General features: G+C 49.5%; 1 protein-coding gene across 1 annotated transcript in view; it reads left to right on the forward strand.

The window, feature by feature from the left end:
* The first annotated feature begins 1,143 nt into the window (after positions 1-1,143).
* The window catches only part of Sipa1l2 (signal-induced proliferation-associated 1 like 2), a 67,568-nt gene continuing 54,680 nt past the window's right edge, over positions 1,144-14,031 (forward strand). The window contains exons 1-3 of the mRNA XM_013014547.1: positions 1,144-2,669; positions 12,530-12,663; positions 13,551-13,739. Coding sequence (XP_012870001.1) covers positions 1,193-2,669; positions 12,530-12,663; positions 13,551-13,739 — 1,800 coding nt within the window. The 5' untranslated portion in view covers positions 1,144-1,192. The remainder of the gene's footprint in view (positions 2,670-12,529; positions 12,664-13,550; positions 13,740-14,031) is intronic.

Raw genomic sequence — 14,031 nt, forward strand, 5'->3', positions numbered from 1 at the left:
AAATGGAAAAAAGTCCATGGGACTGCAACTCCAGTTAACCAGTAAAAAGCTGGACTGGAGATGTGACTTAATTGGTAAAGCACTAGCCATGAGCAAGAAGGCAAGTACAAGGCACTGAGTTCAAGCCTTAGTACAGGGTTGGGAAGGTGAAGGGCAATGGGTTATTCATAGGTCAGTGAATAAGATATTCAGCCTGTCATGAGCTGGGGAAATATGTTTTTAATCTAAGACTACTGAGATGAAAGAAACATTCGCAGCTGAGGAGTTGAGATCAGTCAGGACATGTTTCTCATCAGCTACCTGTTTTTTTGTCTCTGGTGCCTTTAGTTAATAATAATACATATCATTGATGAGTAACTTGTGGCATAGTCAGATAGAAAGCTGCTCTTCCAGCCACCAAGTCCTTGAGAGCCTTACCTCCCTCAGAGTCTGTGAGGTCCAGCATGGTTGTGAACATTGCTAATGCTTGGTGTTGTTCCTCTGCTGTGGGACACTTGCACTACTTTAGAAGTGTAACTGTAGCACACTGCTCACTGTACTCATGTCACCCTTGTAGCATGGCTATGTAAGGTTACTATTGGCACACAGCTGAAGATCAAGGTTCATGGCAACTGGGAACTTTTGTGGGACAATGATCAGTGTTCAGCTGTGGTAAGACGCCAGTGCTCCATGGCTATGGAGGAAGTCTGCTGGGCTCAGAGGGGATGGGGTCAAGAGTGCCAGGCTCAGATGTAGATGGAGTTGGAGACAGTCTTGCAATGTTGCTTGGTTCCACATGTGAGCTGTAGCCAGCCCTGCACAGAGGAAGACCCGAGCTCCAGTGTGGTGACTGGTACGGCAGAGACAGGAAGCTTCCTGCTAGCTTGGGGAAGCCGAGAACACAACACAGACTGTAAAACATCCACCTTGAACTGTAGCATTGTTAATGGTTTTATTAACTGTTTCATGTCTTTTCACTCAGGTGAGGAAGTATTCCTAACCAGATGTCTCAAGGAAAAGAACAGAGGATGAGTTGTGGGGATGAGTGAGCAGTGCCGTGACTTTGGAGAGGTTGCATCTGTGGTTGCCGCGTCTGCGGTTGGCTCTGCACTGTAGACCACAGCACTCTGTGTGCTTATTCTATGCTGTGAGTGACACTGGAACTAGTTTTGTACCAGTCTTTCTGGTGAAATGACTTTTTGCCTTTGTGGACATGAGTGACTCAAGACAGTTGCAAACAGAGAAGCACAAACGTGGCAGAACTTCCACCAAGCTCAAGGACACTCCTGGAATCATGCAGTCAGATGATTATTTTGCTCGAAAATTTAAAGCCATTAATGGCAACATCGGACCTGCTACATCCTTAAATATTTCCAGTCCCAGTGAGGGGGGTAGTCCGGCCAATGGTACTCCAGCTGTGCCCAAGATGGGCGTGAGGGCCAGAGTGTCCGAATGGCCCCCCAAAAAGGACTGCTCCAAGGATCTGTCCTGCAAGACACTGTGGGAAAACCGGTCCCAGTCCAGCTATGAGAGCGTCACCTCCATGCTGCAGAACGGGCAGAATGACCAGGGCGATGCCCAGCATGAGGAGCAGCTAGATCTGGACTTGGTGGAGGCCAAGTACACCATTGGAGACCTCTTTGTCCATTCTTCCCAGAGAGGACTCCACCCCATCCGGCAGAGAAGCAACAGTGATGTCACCATTAGTGACATTGATGCTGAGGATGTGCTGGACCAGCGTGCAGTGAACCCCAACACAGGGGCCGCCCTGCACAGGGAATATGGGAGCACATCATCCATCGACAGGCAGGGCCTGTCAGGAGAGAACTTTTTTGCGATGCTCCGAGGGTATCGGGTGGAGAATTACGACCCCAAAACAGTGAGCCCCTTCGGATTCCCTGAGTTCTTCCCCTGCAACCCTGCCATCTCCCCCAGCCTCCATGCCGCAGCGCAGATTGCTAGGGGAGAGTTGGTCCGCATCTCAGGACTGGACTACATGGATAGTGCCCTCCTGATGGGGAGGGATAGGGACAAACCTTTCAAACGCAGATTAAAATCAGAGTCAGTGGAGACATCGCTCTTCCGAAAGCTGCGGACAGTTAAAAGTGAGCACGAGACCTTCAGGTTCACATCTGACCTGGAGGAGGGCCGTCTGGAGCGGGGGGTTCGCCCTTGGAGTTGTCAGCGCTGCTTTGCGCACTATGATGTCCAAAGCATCCTGTTCAACATCAATGAAGCCATGGCCACCAGGGCCAGCATGGGGAAGAGGAAGAACATCACCACAGGGGCTTCTGCTGCATCGCAGACCCCAGTGGCTGCCGGCCCAGCGGGTGGCTGCGAGTCCCCTCTGGGCAGCAAGGAAGACCTCAACTCAAAGGAGAACCTGGACGCCGATGAGGGTGATGGCAAGAGCAACGAGCTGGTCCTCAGCTGCCCTTACTTCCGCAATGAGACTGGTGGGGAGGGTGACCGGCGCATCGCGCTCTCCCGGGCCAACTCTGCCTCCTTCAGCGCTGGCGAGAGCTGCTCCTTCGAGTCCTCCCTCAGTTCCCACTGCACCAATGCAGGCGTCTCAGTGCTGGAGGTGCCCAGAGAAAGCCAGCCGGTTCACAGGGAGAAGGTCAAGCGCTACATAATAGAGCACATCGACCTGGGGGCTTACTACTACCGCAAATTCTTCTATGGGAAAGGTGAGCCTGGCCACCGCGGCCTCCTCAGGCCCTTGTACCTTCACGGTGTTGGAGCAAGTTCTCAGGCCTGGCTGGTCACATTACTTACCCTTACTGCTGTTTGTTACAAACCTGTACCTTGTCTTGTTTGTGGAAATGTGTCTCTCGTCTCTTTCTGCCTATCTCTTGTCTGTATATGTCTGCTAATTTGTGGGCATCACAAATTTAGACTTCTGCCCCTTCTGCTAAGCCTCCCTGATTGGCTCTGTCCCTGCTTTGCTGGTTGTTCCTCTCAGTAATCTCTGAGTTGATCTTAGCCTCACCACTTCACAAGCTAAATATGTCAAATCCTGGCTGAAAGAATATATGAATTGCTATAATAGGCAAACACCATTTCTTTGTGGTTTGTAAATTGGATTACATGTGAAGGTACACCTAATTGTTTAGTGTTATTTCATAGTTCTTCAGTCCTACATAAAATAATTTACTGTAGTTTCTTTCCTCAGGCTCTGAAGGGTACAGTCTTCAAGTCAGCCTTTAGATCTATGTAGTTGTTTATTCTGCAAAAGTCATTCTGTATCTGAGACCTGCAGAAAAATGGATTCCACATTGGTCAGGAACATATACTAATCATATGTAGTGTTTCACTGTTGTCTTGGTGCCTTGGTCCCTTCCTTTAGGTGCAGCTTACTTTCCAAGTTTTCCTCTGGGTTTAATTCTATTCTCCACCCTATTTCCCACCCCTAGAGACAACTTGACAGCACCACATGTCGGGGTAGCCTGACCAGGCCCCTCCTCCTGCCCCTTAGTGGTGAACTGCCCTGCCCTCCTATCTCTGAGTGCTTGCCTGCAGTTCTGGTCTGGTGTGGAGTGGCCAGGACTTCAGGAGGTCACTGTGTCCACTTAGGTTGTCCATAGACTTAATGCCACCACGAAGCCGCCTCATTACCTTTGCCTATGGACTGCACACATGAAGAAAGTCATTGGCCAGACCAATGTCAATTATTAAATTAATTCCCTTTTCTCTGTTTTGGCATGAATCCAGGTTCTACCCACCACTCATATGACACCAGGGAGTCATGTAAGTCAGGGTATTATGATACTGGACAGCAGTAAAGCCCAGTAAGCGCCTGCCCCCACCAGGACTGTACTCACTGTTCTTGTTTCCTGGCTCTCCAGTCTCATGGCAGGGTTTTCCATTTCCTGGCTCTCCTGTCTCCTGCCACGTTTTCTGTTCCCTGGCTCTCCAGTCCTGTGGCAGGGTTTCCGTTTCCTGGCTCTCCAGTCCCGTGGCATGGTGGCTGAACCAACTTTGTCAGCAGGTCTTAGTTCCCAGTGGTGCCCTCTTCCCTCCCCCCAATCCCCACTACTCTCTGCCCCCAGCCACCGCCCTGGCTTGGGGTGTGCATCCCTGTCCCTCTAGGAGTTGGGTCTTTCAGTACTGCCATCCAGGAAGTTTGGCTTGTGTTTCAGTCCGTACTGTGAGCTGACTGGGACCCTCTCAAGGGCTGCAGCCATCCAGGGCAGCCTTATCAGACATGCTCTGGGCTGCTCACAGTAGAGGAATAGGCTTCTTCATTAAGATTGCTTATGTGGATGGACTTGGCTTCCACCGCTAGCCATGAAACAAAGTCTCTTAGATTTATTACACACTAAAATCCTCTAGTGAGTATTCTGGCTGGCTGAGTTTTATATAGTTTTTGGTTCATCCTTTAAAGTATCAGAATATAAAGGTTACTTATGTTCCTTTGTTTCGCACATGCTTAGTGTTAGTGTCCCACCCAGACTGCATGCATCAGAGGTGTCTTTGATGGAGGGGATGATGCCACCTGCCCCAAGTTACCACCAGTGGAGTTGTCAGGGCCTGAGGTCTTCTCTAGGAGGTGGTTTCTGGTACATTCTGGAATTCTCATCTGTCACTTCCCTATAGTTTTGAAAACTTCTCTGCAGGTGACTTACTTCCCCTGGCTTTTCTGATTTGCCACTTAGGATTTTGAGGGCATTGGAAATGAAATCATTGGACTGGTCAGATTGAGTATACAAAATCAGTAAGCACCATGGAAGAATCTGTATGGATGCCCACCAGGACGCATGGTGAATGTAGACATGGGGAGGTGGGGGGCAGGCATCAGTTCCAGCTCTGGTGTAGGGCTTGGCAGAGGCAGGGCTGAGTACAGAGCCTCCAGCACCAGGGTACGGCATTCCCCCAAGCTCACCTAATCTTCACCATTCTGGGTTGAGTGTTGGAGAAGGACTCAGAGTTCCGGGGTAGCAGGAGAGGACCAGGCCAGCCCTGCCTTTCATGCCACTGCAGCTCTGGACATACCCTGCCTCTCCTTTGCCTGAGGCCCTTTATGACTTGAAGGTGCATTTATTGCCACTGACGGTCATTCTGTAGAGCTTTAGGGACCAGGGCAGTGGCCTGGGGCACTGAGTTTCTGGATGCTGGCTCAGCCCCAGCCCAGTGACTGGACTTGCCATGGTGTACAAGTGCCTTACCAGCCATGGGAACATTGTTTGAAAAAAGGCAGGCACTGAATGGCCCAGATGACACTCTGCAAATAGTGTCTTTGCACCCGTTTCTCTTCTCCCTTCCAAGTCCTTCTCTGTGGAAGCTTTTGAGGATCTCGGGACACCTGCTGGATCAGTCTCTTTATGTTCTGTGTTCTGTGTGAAACTTGGCTCCCAGTCATTGGGAAAACTTTAAAGTACAAGCTTTATAAAGCAGCTCTTTACTAGTCAGTTATATAAAAAGGTGTGTTTGTAAAACAGTCCCTGAAAGGCCTTTTAATGGCCCTGTAAATGGATCATCAAGGAGTGGCTGCCACCATAGACTAGCAGTGACGCTCATCCAGCCTCCAGTGATACAACTTGTTTGGGGGTGTTAACAGAGGCAGGCGCAACTGGTGCACAGTAGCCTCCCTCTGCTGGCTGGCACTAACTGGGGAGTCTGTCGTTTCTCCTTGGCTCTCCTCTCCTGAACAGACCAGGCACTTCGAAGCGCCGTGGATAGGAGGTGCCCTGTGCTGGGCCCCACACCAGTCCAGCAGGTACCTGCTGCTCAGTTATCCTCACTTTGTTCAAATCCCGCTGGGCCAGAAGCCCCAGGGTTCCCTCCGAGTCTCATTCTTAGCCTTGATTGAGGATGTGGATAGTGAGGTTTAGAACTTACTTACTCTAAAGATGTTCCCCCTTGCCCTTCCCTAAGACCTGATGAGGGGCTGTGAGATGTAAGGCAGTGTTGCCCAACCCTGAATTCAGCCTTCCTGCTAACCTTGCCTGAGGGTTTTCTGACAGATGCAAGGAAAGAATCACGAATAGTTGAGGAGGTGAGGAGGGAGCTTGAGATGTGGGTGGAAATTTAGTTTGACCCTGATGTTTTCTGTCCCTGCTGCCTAGTGCCCTAGGATCCTGGTATGTGTGACTCCGCCCTTCCTCTGGGAGTTTTTTTCTTACACACCCATGTGCCATTGGGGACGCTGATCTTTCCTTGCTGTTTAGTGTCATAAATCCTTTGGAGTAGGAGCACCTTGGGATTTTTTTTTTTTGCGGGAATTTTTCAGAAAGAAGAATGTCTAGCTACTTCTAAGTAAAATGGGGTTCCTACGAGAGCCATGCCAGGTCATAGTGTAGCATATGAGACTGGTCACCCCAGCAGCCTTTCTGCCCAAATGCCAGCCTTGGGATTTGCAGACCTATCCACCATGTCATTGGTACTAGAGTGTGTCTGTCATGGTATCTTTGTTGGCCAGGGGCTCTTTCTACAGCCTCCTGTCTGAATTTTGCATCTGGTTTTTTTTTTTTTTTATTTCTAGCAACTGCTCTTACCCAGCTCTTTGCATACCCCTTACTCCAGTGTTAGACTTTTCATTAGATATGAACTGGAGCACAATAGACATGGCTGCTAGATAATCCAGTAAAGTGAAAAGAGTTCCATAAAATGTGTGTAACAGTCCCATCGCCACCTTAAATGTTGTGGCCAGGAAGTCCTTTTGCCATTCAGTGGAAATATCCACTGCAGCAACCTTGGAAGCTCACTCTTGTCATCAGAGGCCTCTGGTTGGGGACAAGGTAGGGCATACCTGGATTCACATTCCACTCACGTTTAGGACAAATCCTTGAACTTCCTGGTGCCCCAGAATGCCCCAGAAAACCCCCAAAAATGGGTTTAAAACATCATTTAAGGATTTCTTACAAAAGAACATAGGACATTTCTTTCTAGAAAAACAGCCTGGTCTACGCTGAGGTGCAGCATCCAAAGGGCAGCATTGGGCTTCAGTGGCTAAGAGGTTAGGAGCGAGGCAGAGAGGCCATGTATCTGAGGCCAAGGAAGGCATCTGGTGAAGCCCTGCACTGCACTGCATTCTGCTCATATTCACCACTAACACAGAGGTGCAGGCAGAGTCTGCCTCTGCATGACAGATGAGCCCACTGCTAGTGTCCCATGGCTGCCTTTGCTTTGAATTTCATGCCTGGTGCTTTTTCTTCTTGTTTTATACAGTCATTGGCAAAAATTAATAGGGAATTGGACACTATTAAGTTAATACAGATGAGAAGAGCACTATCTAACAATGGCGCTATTCTAAGGAAAAAATCTCCCCCCCCTCCCCCGTCCCTCCTCCCCCAAGGACATAGTGAACTCTGTGCTCAGCCTTTCTCCCTGGCCTGAATGGCTGCCACAAACAGAGGTCTCATTGAGTCCTTGGAGCTCCTCAGGGATGGCCTTCCCAGCTGCGCCCAGAACCCACCACCAGGGGACATTGCCGCCTCTATTCTGGGGGGCGGGGGTGGCCTGTAAGGTGTAATGAGCAGGGGGACACTAGGCACCTCCTGTAGCATGTGGGACCCACCCCCCAAGGGCAGCTGCCATGCCATCATACTGACCCTTTACCCCAGCAGGCCGTGGCTCTGTTGTGGCGGAAGAGGAGCCAGTGTCCTGTTGTGCTCCAAGAAGAGGAATGGAGCCTGTTTTCTGTGTAGGTCAACTCACGGGCTGACGAACGAGGGGCTGTAGCTTGTCCTGCTCCAGCACAGGAAGTTGGAAATGAGGGTCTTGGAAATGGAAGTCTCAGGACAGGGAGCTTAGCTAACTCTGCCTTGTGTTAACTCACTTGCACCTGAAAAGTGACTGAAAAGCTGACCAGCTGCCCCTCACCCAAGTCCTCACCTCCCACATCCTTTCACACTCCAAGTTCCCTTCCACCTTCGAGCACATGCTGCCTGACATTACAGATTAGTAAAGGAGGCCTTGTGGTGTCATCTTGTTTTCCTTCATGTCATACCTTTGAAAATACCATCCTCAGGTTCAGGGTAGGTTGGTCCCTCTCTGCCAGCTGTATTTTCTTCCCTGCATTGCTTGCTTTAGAAAAAACTGTGGCCCCCTAAGTTGTCAGCTTGGTAATGTCTGACCCACTGCAAGAAAACACCCATAAGTTACCTCTGCTCTTTATGAAGCAGAGGCTAGAGGATGATTCTGAGCAGGCAGCTTTGCTGCCCTTGCAGATGTGCTGTAGCACTGTTGCTAATGACATGGTAGAGCTGCCTGACCTTTCACCCCTCATCCTGGGGTGCAGAGTGCTGTCCGTGCCAAATACATCTCCTTTGTACACTTCAGAGACTAGAGCCAGCCTTGGGCTAGTGTCCCCAGGTACCTGCCACCTGCTTTCCCTCTTTGTACTTCAGATTGTTTCTTTGTTTTGTTTCTTCTTCAGTGAGCAGCCAGAATGTACCACAGAGAGGCATTGAATCTCATTTCCCACACTGCAGTCTTGTTAAGCATTTTTTTTTAATCTTGTCCTGTGGTATTCACACGATATGTGGAATTTCATTCAGCTTCTCAACAGTCTCTTCACAGCTTCTGTTCTGCCAGAGAACAATTTCATTTGCTTCACCCTCAAAGCAATTTTATGGAAATCATCAGCTCAGAAATAAGACCAGGCTATTGGATGGTAGGGGGAGATCAGGATGTACTTGGCTCCCAAGATCTGCTCTGTCTTCTATTTAGGGTAGTGGGACCTTCCTGGGTCAGATTAAAACATAAGATCTTTTGTAAAAGGAATGTATGTATCCTTTGAAAGAGTTTGTCCTCTCTGCAGACTTGGAAAGGGGCATGGTTTCTGTGTCTTCGTGGGCTCCTATATAGGAGCTAGACAGCATTGTTCCTTATTGAGAAGATTTTAATCTCTTTCGAAACATACACAGGCTTTCTCATGCATTCCTGGTTGGAACTAAAAGGCATGGCAAGTTCCACTGGCCAAGAATAAGAAGGCATAAAAGCTGAGCGTCCTGCACAGCAGTGTCTCCTGCATAACGCCTGGGCAGCAGGAACCTCCCCTCTCGCTTGCATTCGAAAGCCACAGCTAGACATGATCAGAGAGGAAGACTTTGAAGGGCAAACCTAACTTTCACCAGTTGCTTATTATTTTTGGTAATGGGTAATACACAAATTAGGGCTCTCTGCTTTTTAAGTATAATGACTGATGACAGTTATTTAGTGAAATATTGTAGATACCCATGAAAACTGGCCTTGAACCTCTCTCAAAGCCATTAAAAGTAAAAAATGCACCACTAATGTTACTGAAACTAGTTTCTACTTCATACATATTTTTTTGCAATTTTTCTTCCACAGTTAGATCCTCATTAAAATAAATAAATAAATAAAGTGAAAGTCATCTTTGGACTAACTTGGAACCACATTGGACTTTTGAGCTCAGAAGCAAAATGCTCACAGTATCTTTCTCATGCACTCTCTATTTTTGTTTTGATTTAGCTTTTCTGGCAGGAACCTGCTTGCTTTTCCAGGCCAATGGTGACAGTGCTGGTGTGAATGTATTTTAGTTTAGGCTCAATACTGAGATTAAGGAAACTAAACCACAGTTAATGGATGTTGGAGCCAAGCCCACATCCAAAGCCAAAAGCAGGCATCTTAGAATTGTAGGTATTTACTGTGACGTCAGTGGGGTTGGCCTGCTAGTTCACTGTGTGAATCAAAAGCATGTGTTCTTTCCTCCTCCTGCTAAGTGCCACTAACATGACTAGCAAAGGAGATTTCCCAAGATGGAAGAGGTCAGGGTCAGCAAGGAGGAGCAGCCCTCAGTGTCAGGATCCAGGAGGATGGAGGAGGAAGTCAAGGCCAGCAAGGCGGAGCATCCTCAGTGTCAGGATCCAGGAGGATGATGGAGGTTCAGGGCCAGCAAGGAGGAGCAGTCCACAGTCTGGCTCCAGCATGGGACAGCAGGGTCCAGACTGGAAGGTAGAAGTTGACTTATGAGCACAGAGTTCTACTGGCCTTGACCAGAGCACTGCTATGAAGAAAATTTGTGGAATGAGATTAAGTGATGATTTTTGGAAGTGGAGTGTGAGAAACAGTGATGACCTGGGCAGCAGGTGAGGTCCTCCCAGAATGGAGTCATCCTTAGTGATGGTCTCTGTGGCCAGAAAGGTCACGATTTAGTTTTGGAAGACCCCTTCCAACCTCAGGGCCCACCTGCTCTTTCTGTGCTCTCTCCTCCCTGCTTGTCAGAATGAAAGTGCACTTCACGTACAGCAGAGCTTGCCCTTCTCAGTGTGTGGCTCTGAGAATCCAGCCTGGCACTACCCCTCAGTAATGATGTTGCCCAGCCCTCGCACCCTCCAGAGTCCCTCCCATTCCGCTGTCCCCGCCCTCCCCTCCACCAGCCTGGGTGATGACAGACCTGTTTTCTCTCCCTGCGTCACACCGACAGTGGCATAGTTTGCGTGGAGGGGTGCACTAAGATGGGAGGGGTCAGGTGTATGGGGAGGGGGAGTCAGTTAGGTAAATTGTGCAGAGCCCATCAAGTCACGTAATGTGGAGCTGCTATGGCTGGAGGTGTGTTCTAAGGAGGAAGTGCACGCCTGGCCCCTGGCTGTGTGTCCAGGTACCTCAGGAGCCATTTCCTCAGGGGATTGGGCAGTGATAGAAAAGGCAGAAGCTCTTGTCTGGAGAGTGAACTGAGACTAGGAAAGTTCTAAACTGTCTTGGCATTGAGTTAAAGATGTGTTCTATAGGGTCCCGTGAAATGCCATCATTGATGCCAGCTTCAGGAAATGATAAAATGATGCTGTTAGAAGCTGCTGTTTTCTGAGTATTTTGTAGCTGTTGACTAAGCTCACAAATGCCTATTTCTGGCTCAGCTCTTAGACCTGTATTGGGTGTTTAGTTTCACAAGAGTTAGGTCTGTTAACACTTATCTTGCCTGCCATCAACACATACCATACCTGAGGGAGGTATTTATCACTTAAGGACCATTAACGCTGGGAAGGTGGCTCAGTGGTAGAGTGCTTGCTTTGCGTGCATAAGGTCCTGGGTTTGATTCCTCAGCACCACGTAAGCAGAAAAAAAGAACCATTAACTCAGTCAGTAATTCACCTTTCAGCCCATCACAGCCTCCCTGCTGCTGCAGCCCTGGCCGGCTGAGAGGAAGAATAAGGTATCGATCTCACCTGGTATCCAGGCAGTAAGGCAGTGTTTGCCTTTCAGCACCTGAGGAATGCATGTGCATGGGCTTGCGTTGTTTTCTCTGAGTGGAACAGGACCACTGTCCTGACACTCCCCCACCTTACTATCTCAGAGACTCTTCTGCCCCTGTAAAAAAGTGTCAAGAAAGAAATGTGAGCATAGCTAAAAGCCCTCAGAGAGCAAATGGGTTTTCTTCAAGCTCAGAATGTGCCCTACATCATGTTTCCTTGTAGCTAAGAGCCAAGAGTGAGGCAAGTCACCCCACCTATACTCTGACATTGAAAATGGACAACTGGCGTGTTTTGCACGCACATAGGGTGAAAGTCCGTGCTACGACTATGCCCTGAACTGTTCACCAAGAGGTGAAGGAGCAGGGTGTGTCTGAGGGTGTGTCTGCAACTCTGCTGCCAGAGGCAGGGACCAGCAGTGTCAGGGCTGCTCCAAGCAAGAAGGTATCTAAGCTGCATTGGTGGACGTGTGGGTAATTGCTCCCTGTTTTACATGGTGGGACTGCGTCTGCAATGCTCTTTGGGCCATTTCTAAGGAAACAAAGTTTGGAGGTTGCAGTGAAGCATTTGACAACTCTAGTGAGCACACTGGCAGGAAAGGTGTGTGGTGGTCCCAGGGTTGCCCACAGAGCAGGGGTTTCCATCACTGTAAGGGCTCTGCCCAGATTAGCGTCATGAGCAGAGATGCTTTCAGGAAGGTTCTCGCATCCCTACTGCCAAAAGTCCTTGAATATAGTTACTGCATAGGTGAGGCAGAGGCCAAAGTGAGTGCTGTGGGATCCAGCACGTGGTGACCAGCACGCCCCAGCATCCCCTCTGCGGGACTGCATGAGTCCAGATCTCTGTTGAGGACCAGTGATTTATGGGAAAGAAAAGATGGCCCATAGCCTCGTTGGAGAGTCACTGGATTGGTAGGTATAATTCAACCTCAGCATCCTAGCCCTCTGTGCCTCCTGCTGCTGATTTTGCTGTGGCCATTTTAGAGATACAATGTGAGGGTGTCACCTTTGCCCCTGCTCTGATGGCCAAGATTGCATTGGCCTTCAGTCCCAGTGGCTCCTGTGGCTAACGAGGCAACCTCTGGAGCCCTCCCTGAAGACCCAGGATGGCAGCCCCCTTTCCCAGGGTGCTATTCTCGGAAGAGCCAAGTGGCACATCGTTTTGGTAGAACTCCTCTCCCCCCTACCCCCGCTGGGAAAGCAGGACAAGAGTAGGGTGGGCTGGGGGGAGGTGAAGTGAGGCAGAAAAGCACATCTGAACTGGAAACAAAACCACCTGTGGGAGAGGGGAGCGCATGAGCCTTGGCCCTTTCCAGAGACCGCCGACTGGAGGCATCCACACTGCTATTCATTGTTCTCTCCCTCGTCTGATGCCTCTGTTCTTTCACATTATAGAACACCAGAACTACTTTGGAATAGATGAAAACCTAGGCCCCGTGGCAGTCAGCATCCGGAGGGAGAAGGTGGAAGAGGCCAAGGAGAAGGAAGGACCCCAATTCAACTACAGAGTGGCTTTCAGGACCAGCGAGGTAACAGAATGTCTCCATTTTGACTGTCCTGGTAGAACTCTGAATACCACTAAAACTTCTATTAGGGGGCATTGGCATTGTGTTTATTAGTTAATGTTAATTATCAAACCGGTCATTGGAAAGCAGCTGAAGAATTTTATTCCAAGTGAAGGATTTGCAAACCTGTCATGGGAAGTTCCATGACCTGTCATAGAAAGCTGCCACCTTTCCTGTCAGGAAGAGTAACGTGACAAAAACAGAAAGGCCTGGGCTGAAGCACAGGAGACACAGTTCACGTCAGCTTGAAATCGGTTGTAGACCTAATATGGAGTCCAAAAGCTTGGGACCGGGCCCATGTCTGACTAGTGAGTCTCCCAGTTGGGCAGTGCTAAGCACCACACTGCACAACCCTGGCTGGTCTTGCTATGCATGAGAAGTGAGATTATTCCACGGATGGTACGGTGTGGCAGGAAGAATTAGATCCCATCTACAATGGGTTTTGTTCTTTCAGCCTGTTGAATCTCCTCAGCACTGTGGGTTTGTTCCTGCAGCCCACCATATCTGGCATATTTTCTGTTTTGGTCAACTGCTTCCAGAACAGAGAGAACAAGAGCTTTCCCCAGTGTCCTGCAGGTCGCCTGAGCACATAAGCACATATGACCCTATGCTGAGACACAGGTGTGTACCCTGGTATGTGCAGAGCTTCCTGTGGCCTGGGCTTGATGCTGGGTGTGCATAGATGAGATGAGCCCTCTTTCAGAGTGAGCCAGTTCAAGTTATAGACTCATGCTGTCTGGTGCTAGTAGCCACAGTGGCTGAAATTCACCCACTTAGGAAGCAAACAATTAATTGCTCCACATGTAGGCAGCCAAGAACAGGCCTTAACCAAGTCTGCTGTTTGCCTGCAGCTGACCACCCTGCGAGGAGCCATCTTGGAGGATGCAGTGCCCTCCACGGCCCGGCATGGCACTGCGCGGGGCCTCCCCCTCAAGGAGGTGCTAGAGTTCGTCATCCCGGAGCTGAGCATCCAGTGCCTGCGGCAGGCCTCCAGCTCCCCCAAGGTCCCAGAGCAGCTGCTCAAGCTGGACGAGCAAGGGGTGCGTGCAGTGTGAAGGGTGGAGTGCATGAACCTGTGTCTTGCTTCTCCAAGTATGGAAACGCCCATCCGTCTTGCTTTTAAGCCCACTTATTGAGCATTTTTTTGGCCTAGTTTTTCCAGAATGCACCTGACTTGTAGCTTAGAGAGTCAGGGTGTCTTCTGCCAAGTTGTGGCTTGTTTCTTTTCCACCATGGCTTCTGTGTGTCTCACACATGATTTGCAGAGGCTGATGGCAGCTTTGTGCAGGGTTTACAGATCTCACTTTGGCCCTCCCATCTACTCTTGCTGAG

The sequence above is a fragment of the Dipodomys ordii genome, unplaced genomic scaffold (genome assembly GCF_000151885.1).
Source record: "Dipodomys ordii isolate 6190 unplaced genomic scaffold, Dord_2.0 Scaffold24, whole genome shotgun sequence".
NCBI classification, from domain to species: Eukaryota; Metazoa; Chordata; class Mammalia; order Rodentia; family Heteromyidae; genus Dipodomys; species Dipodomys ordii.